Below are 13,020 nucleotides of genomic sequence, written 5' to 3' on the forward strand. Positions count from 1 at the left end.
AATCAGTATATAGCCATAGAAAAGTACAGCATAGACCAGGCCCTTTGGCACATCTAGTCTATGCTGAAGTCATTTAAACTGCCTACTACCATTGACCTGCACCAAGACCAAAGCCCTCCATACCCCTGCCATCCATGTACCTATCCAAACTTCTCCTAAATGTTGAAATTGAGCTGGCATGCACCACCATGTTCTCCTTAAATTTTGCACCTGTCACTCTTAACCCATGACCTCTGGTTGTAGGCCCATTCAACCTCAGTGGAAAATGCCTGCTTGCATTTACCCTATCTATATCCCTCTAATTTTGTATACCTCTGTCAAATCTCCTCTCAATCTTCTAGTCATACAGTGATTTATAGTCACATCCTTTACTCATTTGAGGTTTCTATTCTGGTGATAAATGTGACAGCAGGTATAAGCGGAGTACTACATTCATGAAAAACAGGGGTTTCCAACAGGGGTCCACAGACCTCTTGGTTAATGGTAAGGCTCTATGGCATAAAAAAGGTGGGATACCCCTGATGTAAGAAAATACTCCAAGGCAGCATGTACAAGATAACACATACAAAATGCTGGAGGAACTCAGTAAGGCAGCATCTATGGAAATGAATAAATAGTTGACTGAGACCCTTCTTCAGAACTAAGGGGAAAAGACAACAGAATAAAAATTTGAGCTGAGGGATGGAAGAAGGAGGAGGATAGCTGAAAGGAAGAAGGTGAAGTAGGTGAGTAGGAAAGGTCAAAGGATGGAAAAAAAAGTCCTAGTTAGAGAGTATGATACTAGATCTCCTATTACGGAATGAGGCAGGGCAGGTGACAGAAGCTTGTGTAGGGAAACTTTTAATGCCGTTAGTTTCAATTATGGATAAGGATAAGTCTGCTGCTCGGGTTAAGGTTCTAAATTGAAGAAAGGCTATTTCAATTTTGATGGTATCAGAAAGGATCTAGCTAGTGTGGATTGGTACAGGCTGCTTCTGGCAAAGGTGTACTTGGTAAATGGGAAACCTTCAAAATGAAATTAAAAGTGCAGGTACCATTGACTCTGAGGCGTATATTAGGATTTTAGAGAGACACATGTTGATATCCTGACTGTTATCAGCAAAAGGTGCAAAAGCAAGCATCTGTGATGGTATGGGGGTGCATCAGTGCCCACAGCATGGGTGAGTTGCATGTATGTGTAAGTACCATTGACTCTGAGGTGTATATTAGGATTTTAGAGAGACATATGTTGCCATCAAGGTGACATCTCTTCCCGGGATGTCCATACTTATTTCAGCAGGACAATGCTAGACCACATTCTGCACAGGCTACAACAGCGTGGCTTTGTAGACACAGAGTGCATGTGCTTGACTGGCCTGCTGCCAGTCCAGATCTATCTCCTATTGAAAATGTATGGCGCATCATGAAGAGGAGAATCAGACAATGGAGACCACAGACTGTTGAGCAGCTGAAGTCTTATATCAAGCAAGAATGGACAAAATTTCCAATTGCAAATCTACTATAATTAGTATCCTCAGTTCCAAAACGATTAAAAAGTGTTATTAAAAGGAAAGGTGATGTAACACAATGGTAAACATGCCTCTGTCCTAACTTTTGTTGAGTGTGTTGCAGCCATCAAATTCTAAATTTGTGTATATTTACAAAATACAATTAAGTTGGTCAGTAAAACTATTGAAAATCTTTTCTTTGTACTTTTGTCAGTTAAATAAAGGGTCACGTGAATTAACATATCACAGATTTTTGTTTTTATTGCATTTTGGAAAATATCCCAATTTTTCTGGAAATGGGGTTTGAATATATGTTACTATTTCTGATCTATTTTATACATCCTACCTTCCAATCCCAGACATTCACAAGTTTATCATGCTGGTAACCCACTGAAACAATATACTTCATGTTGGGAGAGAAGGATACACACGATACTCCATATTTGTGGCACTGTAATTCTGCCACCTGGGTTGTTTCAGCCACATCCCAGACTCGCACCGCAGGCATATGTCCACTCTACATTTAAAAAATTAAAATCACATCAGCGCATTTATACAGCATACAATAGGGATCAATAAGTATCAATTACTAAATTTCAGTACTTTATTTTTATTCTTTGTGCTATAGCAATATCCATTTAATTTATGGTATACCTAACTTAAAAAAAAAATCTTCCTCCAATTAACTTTGGTTCCCCCACTGAGTTATTTTACAGAAAGTATAAAACTCCAACTCTATCCACCCACAAAATATTAACTTTTGTATCTCTGCACCCATTTTGATATATAATTACATTTATTTTCTTTTCCAGTGAGTTCTCCCCTGTTATTACCAATCTGGATGTTATGTTCCTTTTTCCCCTTCAAGTAGATTAAGGAATCATACAATTATGGTAATTTCCAATTATTATTTTAGCACAAAGAATAAATTTCGCAGATTTACTGGTGCAGGCCCTTGGTCACAAGCACCATATGAAAGCTTACGTTACTATTAGGCTGCAGCAGGAACGTTTCAAACAAAGAACACCTTATCCACAGTTCAGCAGCAGTTCCCATTAAGACATTGCAATTTAATGTCTCTAATACATTTAGGTGAAGAGTAAAAAATGTTAAAGGGACAGTTAGGTTTGTTTCAATGTCCAATGTATCATATTTAGAGCATTTAGTGGGATATAGAACAAACTAAAAGCCTATCAAAATAGTCATGAGTTCAAACAAAAACATTGATAACAAGACTGATTGATAAATTGACAAAAATCTTGTTTCTTTACACTTGTATAGTTAAATGAGGATTGCCATAACACAGAGCAATGACATTCCATATTATATTTTGAAATGATCTGTATGGAGGATTTACAAAACTAAGTTTTTCTACTGAATACATATGACAGTAAATAAAACAAAACAACTTGCAAACTATTCCCGTAATTTTAAATAAATACTCACCTCCCCAGTAACTAAGTATTTTCCATCTGGTGAGAATGCCAAAGAACAGATTGCTTTTCTAAATTAGGACAAAACATCATAATTGAATTGATGGACCATTATTCATTTTAAATGCCATTTGCACACCAGAGTCTAAGACATTCTCAGGTACCAGAACTCAACATAATGTGCAATTTGCAGTATCAAGCTCTCCAAAATCTTTTCCCTAGGACAAAGGACTAAGGTTAAAAGAGTTCTCCCCAACCCAACTTCCAATTAGAATTAAAGAATCTATGGCTCATTTAGATGGTACAAATTCTCTTACACGATCTTTTCTACTCTGGTCTACTGATATTTAATCCATTTATTCAAGCAATCATAACTAGGAACTACTAAAAAGAGTAGCTAAATGGGACCAAGCCAAAATAATTGCATTTATCTACATTTACATTTAAAGCCTACTTAATGGTTTTAAAATTGGACTGGAATTTGGAAAAATTATCAGTTTTGTATTTCGTAAATTCTTCTAGTGATAATTTACAGCATGACTGAATTCAAGGTTACTAGTTTCAAGTCTTTCATGTGTGCAAAGTTAACTAACTCCTGGAATATCATAATTGGCAGTAATACTTCCAAGGTTTAGGGTGATCAACATTTTGATTCACGATTTAATTCATGAATAGTAGGAAGCATTTAAGCTCAGGCAAGAAAAAAAATAAAATTTACTTTTTAGTGTTACAAAGGATGAACAACTCTGATGGGCAGAAGGGTACAGAGTTGCCCATGTTCCCCCCCCCCCCCCCCGGGAGAATTACAAACCGTTACTGTTGCCATGCTGCTAATGAGAGAGGGGAGAGAAACTTTTTGTTCCACCATATTATGACTCGTGAAAGACATATGGCTCCGGAGCAGGCTGTTTACTTGGTACCATTCTGTTCATTAAAATTCCTCAGTGGACAGCCACAGTGGGTTGGTTTGATGGACTAAGCCATTCAAAACTGATTGACACCCGAGACCCCATGAGTAGGGATAAATCTTGTTTTGACACCCCTCAGACACACCCGGAGACGCACTAGTGAGCACCGCTTAAGTGTTGGACCCACGAGATGGTGTGGGGCATCGGAGACTGAACGAAGGATCGGTCAATTTTAACTCACAGTGTTTATAGCGAGGCCGGTGGGGGCTTGTGTGTGCGCCCACCCTTGCCTGGGTGACGAGTCCACCACAGAAGAAGGGTCTAGCTAAAGGACAGAGGGGTCATACCTGAATGGCCGCAACAACACATCGACGGATCAAGAATGTAAAGAAAGGTTTGACTGGCTGTCACTGTTCGCTCTCTCTCTCTTTCTCCCCCCCTCCAACAGTTACAACAAAAGAACCAACAACTACCTCAGCCTACATGAACTGAACCGAACTTTATACTTTCCTATGACAATTCATTATCCCCTAGACATCGATAGAGCTCGATTATTACTGATTATTATTATACCCACACTTTTAGGTTTAGTATTGCTAACGTGTATTATCTATATATTTGCATTGTTGATATTATTTGTATATTTTACTAATAAACACTGTTTGAGAATAGTACCACCAGACTCCAATGGATTCTTCTATCTTTGCTGGTAAGCCACCCAGTTACGGGGTACGTAACAAATTGGGGCCTCATCTCGAGATTTGATTACCAAATTGGGGGGCCAGTGAATCGGGCTATAAGTCCATTATTTGATCTGGTTGCGAGGGTAACCAGACGAGAAACCAGCAAAGATGGATATAGACAAATTTTTAGAAAGCCTGACTTTGAAGGCACTAGAGGATGCCACAAAGACGGTCTTGGTGGATATTGCGAAACGATTAAATCTCACAGAGGTGAAGTCATCAATGAAAAAGTGGGAGATACAGAGGGCCATAGCCCAGTATTATATGGACAAGGATGTGTTTTCGGCTGGGGTATTGGATCTGTTCCCTGAAAAGAAACCAGTTGTTGGGCTGGTTCAGTTAGAGTTGGAAAAATTAAGGTTGGACGCAGAACAGAAGAAAAGGGAGTATGAGCTCCAGCTAAAGGATTTAAAGGCGAAAAGGGAGCGGGAAAGAGCTGCCTGGGAGGCACAAAGGGAGAAGGAAAAGGCTGAAAGGGAGAAGGAGAAAGTCGAAAGGGAGATGGAGGAAAGGGAAAAGGAGAGAGATAGGCAGCATGTGCTGGACATGGAGAGGTTAAAGCAACAGGGAAAAGACCGAGGGGAAGGCTCAAGAGAGGAGAAGTTTAATGTTAGTAGTGAGTTTAAGTTAGTACCTCCGTTCGAGGAGACGGATGTTGATAGTTACTTCTTGCATTTTGAAAAGGTGGCAGTGATTCAGAAGTGGCCCACAGATCAGTGGGTGGCATTGTTACAAAGTGTATTAAAAGGGAAGGCTCAACGGGCATATGCGGCGTTGTCCGAGGGGGAGTCTGAGGATTATGAGGAAGTAAAAGAGGCTATCCTTCGGGCCTACGAGTTGGTACCTGAAGCGTATAGACAAAAGTTCAGAGATTTAAAGAAAGTGTGGAATCAGACGTATGCGGAGTTTGCCTATGAAAAGGGTGTGCTCTTGGATCACTGGTGTGCTGCAGAAAAGGTGGAGGAGGATTTCCATCGTTTCAGAGAGTTAATTCTGTTTGAGGAATTTAAAGGTTGTGTTTCGGATAATATCAGGATGTATCTGAACAAGAAGACGAATAAGTCTATATTGGAATTTGCCAGGTTCGCAGATGAATATGCCCTAACCCACAAGACAAGTTTTCCTCAAATAAGAGTTACCAGAAAGGCAGTAGGGACAGTAAAGAAAGTCCACCGGCTAAGGTAGAGAATAAGCCGGGAGTTAGTGGTAAAGGTAAGGAGGATAAGCAGGCTGGCAGGAAGGTTCCTGGCTTGACCTGTTATAATTGTGGAAAGGTTGGTCATATTGCATCTAAGAGCTTTGCTCCGAAGAAGGAGACAGGAAAGGGGAAAACAGCAGTCCCTACAGTGTGTATTGAGTCGATCAGCAAATCGACGAGGAAGGCAAAGGTAGATAGAGTACGAGAGGGGTGTGAGAAATTTATTTCAGAAGGGATGGTGTCTGTGAAAGGAGAGACCCCAGTTCCAGTGAGAATCTGGAGAATCTGGGGCTGACCAGTCATTGATTTTGGTCCTGAAACTGGAGAGGTGGTATTGAGGAGGTATAGGAAAAGGGACAGAAGCTGTGCCTTTGCATGGGATCATTTTAAAATGTGACCTGGTATCTGGACCAGTCGAAGTAGGGGTGCGGTCAGAATTACCGAGAGGCAGTGTGGACGTCCTTCTTGGTAATGATTTAGCAGGTGGTGATGTGTGTTCAGCAGTGAAACTGACAAGCAAGCCTGTGAGTGCTGAGGACCCACCCCTGGATTCTATCCCACATGCGCAATCACTCGCAGCATGTCGAGAAAGGCGGCTGAGAAAGAGGACAGTTTAAATGAGACCAGTGTTGATTTGGCTGAGATATTTTTACCAACCCTGTACCAAAAGGGGTTAGGGGAAGGTAAAACGGAGGATAGTGGGGTGAAAGAGAATAAAGGAGAGAAGGTAGACCTACCCTTAGCCAAGAGAGAATGTATAGAGGCACAGAATAAAGATGAGAAACAGATAAGGCAGTTAGAAGGTCCAGGGTTGGACATGGATGGTCTGGCTGGCTTGACAGAGCAGTTTGAAGTTGCAAAATTTAAGTGTGTTCCCGATAATGATGTAAGGGCAGTCCTAGATAAAAAGGATGCCATTACCTTGAAGGAGTCTGCTGGGTTAACAGATGAAGTTGTTTTAACCCACAGGGTTGAGTTTACTCTGGATGGGAGTTACCCAGAGAGTAACTGGGAGGATCAGGGGAACTTAGAATTTGAAAAAGGGACTGGTATGGAAAGCCTGGAAGAGGTAGATGTCCTGTTTGAGTGTGTGAAGGGTGTGGAGTCACAGGGTACTGAACCTAGTATTGAAACTCAGAAAAAGTCTGAGGTATCTTATTTAGTTGAAAAGGAATGCAGTCCTTTTGGGTCAGATGGACTTGGTTCAGTGAAGAAAGGGTTAATCTTGGTACCAGTGGAAAGTGAGTATTCTCAGTTGTTTGTGTTAGACAGTGTGTTAAAAGTTAGTGAGGAGATGAAAGCTAGTGATGTGAATATTATTGAAAAGAAGGGAAAGGTGTTGTTCCTAAATTGAATAAAGAAAATTTAAAGTCTGGATTGGTTTTGGAAGCAGTAACCAGGCTGAAGGAACAATGGCTTGTTAACATGGTGCCTGTGAATCAATTAGTTTGTTTTGGAATTTAAAGGTAAACAACTCGCTGATGTTATTAAAGGAGGTGATTTGGAGGGACAGAACCAAAAATGTTATTTTGACAAAGAGGGATCACTTGCAGATGTTAAACTGAAAACTAATAGAATGAAGGGTCCTGAAGATAAAATTAATGACTTGCTTAAAAATAAAGAATTATGTGGAAGTACAAAGAATGGGCTAAGTTTGGAAAACATTGGTGATAACTCCTATGAAAGGAGTATGTGAAAGCCTATTCCACACTGGTGAGCAAGCTAACCACGTGAGAGTTAAATGGAAAAGGGGCAAAGGTTGACAAAATGCCACGTTTGAATAACAAGATCTGGTTTTGAGGGAATTTGACAAAGCATGTAAATAATAAAGACAACACCATGGAAGATTGAATGTTAAGTTTAAAAGTAAAATAGAGAATTGTATTTGCACAAACTTCTGTAATGTACCACAGTATACTCACACATGTATTGGTTCACATTTTGTAATATACATTTAAGCTAAGATCACAACCCTTGGTATTTGTTGGCTAACAAAGAGAAAAAAAATAGGCGGTTATTAAATTGGAGTCTGATGCTACAGGAATTTATTAAGATACAAGAGTTTGATATTAAGATACAACATATTAAAGGGAGTGACAATGTAATCGCTGACTGTTTATCTAGATGCTAAGTTGAATGTATATCTGCATTGCTTTGTAGTTAAAAACACTTCTGTATTTTGTTAGATTCTGTAATTCTGTAAGATGCTGTATTAGTTAATTTTCCCCTTTGGTGAAAATTCCTAGAAGGATGGGGATGTTACGAAGGATGAACAACTCTGATGGGCAGAAGGGTACAGAGTTGCCCATGTCCCCCCCCCCCAGGAGAATTACAAACCGTTACTGTTGCAATGCTGCTAATGAGAGAGGGGAGAGAGACTTGTTGTTCCACCATATTATGACTCCTGAAAGACTTATGGCTCTGGAGCAGGCTGTTTACTTGGTACCATTCTGTTCATTAAAATTCCTCAGTGGACAGCCACAATGGGTTGGTTTGATGGACTAAGCCATTCAAAACTGATTTGACACCCGAGACCCCGTGAGTAGGGATAAAAGTGAGGTGCCTGGGGAGACACCCCTCAGACACACCCGGAGACGCACTAGTGAGCACCGCTTAAGTGTTGGAACCCACGAGAAGGTGTGGGGCATCGGAGACCGAACGAAGGATCGGTCAATTTTAACTCAGTGTTTATAGCGAGGCCGGTGGGGGCTTGTGTGTGTGTCCACCCTTGCCTGGGTGACGAGTCCACCACAGAAGAACAGTCTAGTTAAAGGACAGAGAGGCCATACCTGAATGGCCGCAATAACACATCGACGGATCAAGAACGTAAAGGAAGGTTTGACTGACTGTAGCTGTAACTGTTTGCTCGCCCTCTCTCTCTCTCTCCCTCCAACGGTTGCAACAAAAGAACAACTACCTCAGCCTACGTGAACTGAACTTTATACTTTCCTATGACAATTCATTATCCCCTAGACAATGATAGAGCTCAATTATTAATGATTATTATTATACCCACACTTTTAGGTTTAGTATTGCTAACGTGTATTATCTATATATTTGCATTGTTGATATTGATTTGTATATTTTACTAATAAACACTGTTTGAGAATAGTACCACCAGACTCCAATGGATTCTTCTATCTTTGCTGGTAAGACACCCATTTACGGGGTAAGTAACATTAGTTAAATAGCCCTTCATTACTTTGTGTGAACCTGTTGCATCGGAAAGGAAATGTAGAGGATAAAAACCCCAAACCATTGAAAAGTCAAGGCCCTCAAGCAATATTACTGATCAACTACTTTGCTGAAGATGGTTAACTGTTTTCTTTGGATTCCCCTTACCTGGAAGCATTGAGAATGTGAGTCTGCTTATTCTTCTTTGGGTTGCAGAGGACCACCACACACCTTGAAATAGAAAATTAGAATTCAATTTTTGTTACAGACTCAAAACAAATTGAATTATACAGTCAGCTATGCTTATCCACGAGTTCCACATACGTGAATTCAACCAACTGCGAATTGAGAAAACCCAGAAGTGCTCTTCCAGCACTTGTTGTTCAAGCATTATTCAAAGCCTCCGTGTTACCCGAGCGATAACAACATGCTGCCTACAACCACTGCAAGATTTGTTTGATAATGCAAAGAAAAAGAGACAGCTTCTTATAACAATGTTTCTAACCAAAGCATCTGCAATTCTGAAGTCTCAACATTCAACGTTTGAAAATCCTCAGCCCTCAACCTCCACAGTTCCCGACTTTAGTATTATTAAGCCTCCACCAAAGCGTCCTTATTCCCTAAACCATGTAATAACTACTGTACAGGTATTACAAGTTTTACTCGTTGTTTGATCACTGTTCACCTCGTGTCTCATTCGTTCGTTGCTTGCGTTGAGCGAGAGGAACATGCAATTTTTTTACTTGTTAGTATTCCCTAAACATTACAGTACAACAACTAATTACACAGCATTTACATTGTATTAGGTATAATAAGTAATCCAGAGATAATTTAAAGTATATGGGAGGATGTGCGTACGTTATTTGCAAATACTACGCCATTTTATATAAGGGATTTGAGCATCCGCGTTTTTTAGTATCTGGGGGTGGGGTTGGGGGATGTGGTCCCGGAAACCAATCCCTCATGGATAAGGAGGGCTGACTGTATTATTTGAGAACAATTTCAATTTTAAAGTAATCCTTAATTTCATCAAAACCAATTTCACACCAAAATTACAATGAAATAATGATGACATGCTATGAACAAACCTTTTGTTATTCTTATTTACTTATTTTCAAATAAATCTAATCTATCCAGTTAACTTTAACTTTGTAGAAACATCACTTTCACTCAATTAGAGGGCAGTAAAAAAATTTCCCATGCCCTAATGGCATTAGTAGCAATTTCAATTTCACTCTGGAAATGCATGTATTATTTCTGTAAGCTTTACTGTAAGCTTCATCAACCTCCCCCCCCCCCCCACCCCATCCTCCACTGTCTATTCCTAGATATACTTCATATATGAATAGATTTTCTTTTTAAGTGTGAGGTTAAATATTTTAAGGAGCATGACATTTTGCAAACACAAGAAAACATTTGTGTTTTTAAAATGATACATATCTTATAGGAATAACCAACACTAAAGATGGCATTTTTTTGTTAAGTAAAGACAGATGATGTTAATTCTTAAAATTTTCTGATACTGTATTAATGCTTCTCACATGAACTGCAATGAATTAACTTGGTTGTATGTTCTGAGGTTTTTCCACATAGAATACAGGTGGACATTCTACTGAATTTCAGAAAGTATAAGATTACCAACCAAAAGCATGAGATGTGAATTAGGAAGGTAAAATATGGAACACACTCTCAGTAAAAGATTGAGTGGTGGATGACAAAAGCAGTGACAGTTACTAAACTCAAAAGTGATGCAATATGGTACTACTCACACTGCATCACAGGACAGACACAAGTGTCTAACATGTTCATGACAATGGCCCAATCAGCTGCAGGAGCAGGCCACAGCAACGAGGTTTCTCGCAGGTTCTCAGTGCCTGTTTAAAAGGTCAGAAGGACAGCCATTGTTGGGAGTAGGTCAGCAGTGAGAGGAACAGTGTCAAGCTTTGGCTCAAAGGAGACTTTGGCTCTGGGTAAACTTCTGTTAAGGTTCCCATATTCTCCCCCCCTCCCCACCCCCCACTTACCATACCTAGTGTAGTAAATGGCTGTGGTGTGTTCTTCATGCTGGGTATTGGAGTCCTGGGATACCCACAGTCTCCCAGGGAACTACATCTGCATGAAGTGCATCCAGCTGCAGCTCCTTGAAAACCATGTTAAGAATCTGGAGCAGCAGCTGGATGACCTACGGCTTGTACAGGAGAACCGAGGAGATAACAGATCAGAGCTACAGGCAAGTAGCTCGGTGATTGTCAGAGGAAATGGAAATGTGAATAGGCAGTTAGCACAGAGCACCGCTGTGACCTTTCCCCTCAATAATAAGAATACAGTTTTAAATACTGTTATGGGGGAATGACCTCTCAGGGGAATGCCACAGAAACCAGGTTACTGGCACTGAGCATGGGTCCATGGTGCAGAAGGGAAAGAGGGAGAAGAGGGCAGTGGTAGTGATAGTGGACTCAATGGACAGGAGATTCTGTAGATCTGAATGGGACACCCGAATGGTATGTTGCATCCCAGGTGCCAGGGTCAGAAACATCTCAGATCGTGTCCACAACATTTTGGAGTGGGAGGGAGAGCAGCCAGATGTCTTGGTACATACTGGCACCAATGACATAGGAAGGAAAAACAAAGAGGTCCTGAAAAGAGAATTTAGAGAGCTAGGTAGAAAACGGAGAAGCAGGACCTCACAGGTAGTAATTTCTGGATTGATGTGTGGTCATGCAGTTTGGTAGAAGAAATAAATGTGCAAGCTATTTTCTAAACGGGGAGAAATCCAAAAATCTGAGGTGCAAAGGGCCTGGAGAGTCTTTGTGCAGAACACCGTAAAGGTTAACTTGCAGGTAGAGTCAGTGGTGAGGAAGGCAAATGCAGCATTCTCTTTCATTACAAGAGCAGTGATGTGATGCTGAGGCTTTATAAGGCACTGGTGAGGTCTCACCTTGAGTATAGTTTTGGGCTCCTCATCTAAGAAAATAAGTGCTGCCAATGGAGAGGGTCCAGAGGAAGTTCACAAGGATGATTCCAGGAATGAAAGGGTTATCATACAAGGAATGTTTGATAACGTCTGTACTCGCTGGAATTTAGAAGGACGGGGAGGGAGAGGGTTCTCATTGAAACTTTGAATGTTGAAAGGTTGAGATAGTAGAATTGGAAACTATGGTGGGGGAGTCTAGGACAAGAGGGGCATCCATCTGAAACAGATGTGGAGAAATTTCTTCAGCCAGAGGGTGGTGCAGCTTCACTGCAGTTGTGACTGAGCACTCTTCATTAAATCAATTACCTCAATCTAGATTGCTCCACATACATACCTAAATCAAAGTTGAAGTTCTCTATAGTTGCAAGGTATCAAAATAATGAGACTTGTACGAGTTAAGAGACATCATCTATGTTTCTCATATTGAAATATTTATGTAGTAGGTTAGAACAGCATCCAAATTCCTGAGTCCATAAAAAAAATCACTTCAATTGTGATGATATACTGCAGAATATTAAGATGAAACATGGACTCGAGAAGTTAAATGATTTAAAAGATAACTCTTAACATAATAATTATATTCATATTGATCTTTACAAAACAACTATCATTTTGGTTAATTTAATCCTCTTTTTTCTTTTAAAAAAAAAAGCTCCAAATTAACATTCCGAACCAAACTTTCAACTCCACTTGCATTTTTGCAAACTGTACTACATTCCTGAGAGATTAAGACTCTTCAATATTTAAGCAGTTCGCACACAATTCTAATTAAAAAGACAAAAATCAAATATTGTTTACAATTAAAACACAGGGATACCTAAAGATGATGGCAAGCCATTAAAATTGGCCAGCTAAAGAATCAAACTTGCATAAAATTAACTTATTTTCCAATTCATTCAAATTAACCTTAAAATTTTTTTTTGCATTGGTGTGTAATTTTCTAAATGAATGCTGTTCTCACAAATTCCTCCACTCTATACCCTCGACAGCCTTCAGTTTCTATATGTTTATCAATTAGCACTAGGTCAGCAATAGAGCTTGGAAATAAGATTAAATTAGATTTTGCAGCAGACCAATTATTCTACAATTTGCAATGATGCAAA

General features: G+C 39.9%; 1 protein-coding gene across 3 annotated transcripts in view; it reads right to left on the reverse strand.

The window, feature by feature from the left end:
- LOC132381542 (mitogen-activated protein kinase-binding protein 1-like) overlaps positions 1-13,020 on the reverse strand; it is a 146,502-nt gene that overhangs the window by 87,011 nt on the left and 46,471 nt on the right. For all 3 annotated transcript variants that reach the window (XM_059951039.1, XM_059951038.1, XM_059951037.1), the window contains exons 3-5: positions 9,112-9,174; positions 2,934-2,991; positions 1,834-2,004 (exon numbers count right to left, since the gene is read on the reverse strand). In XM_059951039.1, coding sequence (XP_059807022.1) covers positions 1,834-2,004; positions 2,934-2,991; positions 9,112-9,174 — 292 coding nt within the window. The remainder of the gene's footprint in view (positions 1-1,833; positions 2,005-2,933; positions 2,992-9,111; positions 9,175-13,020) is intronic.

Source organism: Hypanus sabinus, chromosome 26 (genome assembly GCF_030144855.1).
Source record: "Hypanus sabinus isolate sHypSab1 chromosome 26, sHypSab1.hap1, whole genome shotgun sequence".
Lineage (NCBI taxonomy): Eukaryota > Metazoa > Chordata > Chondrichthyes > Myliobatiformes > Dasyatidae > Hypanus > Hypanus sabinus.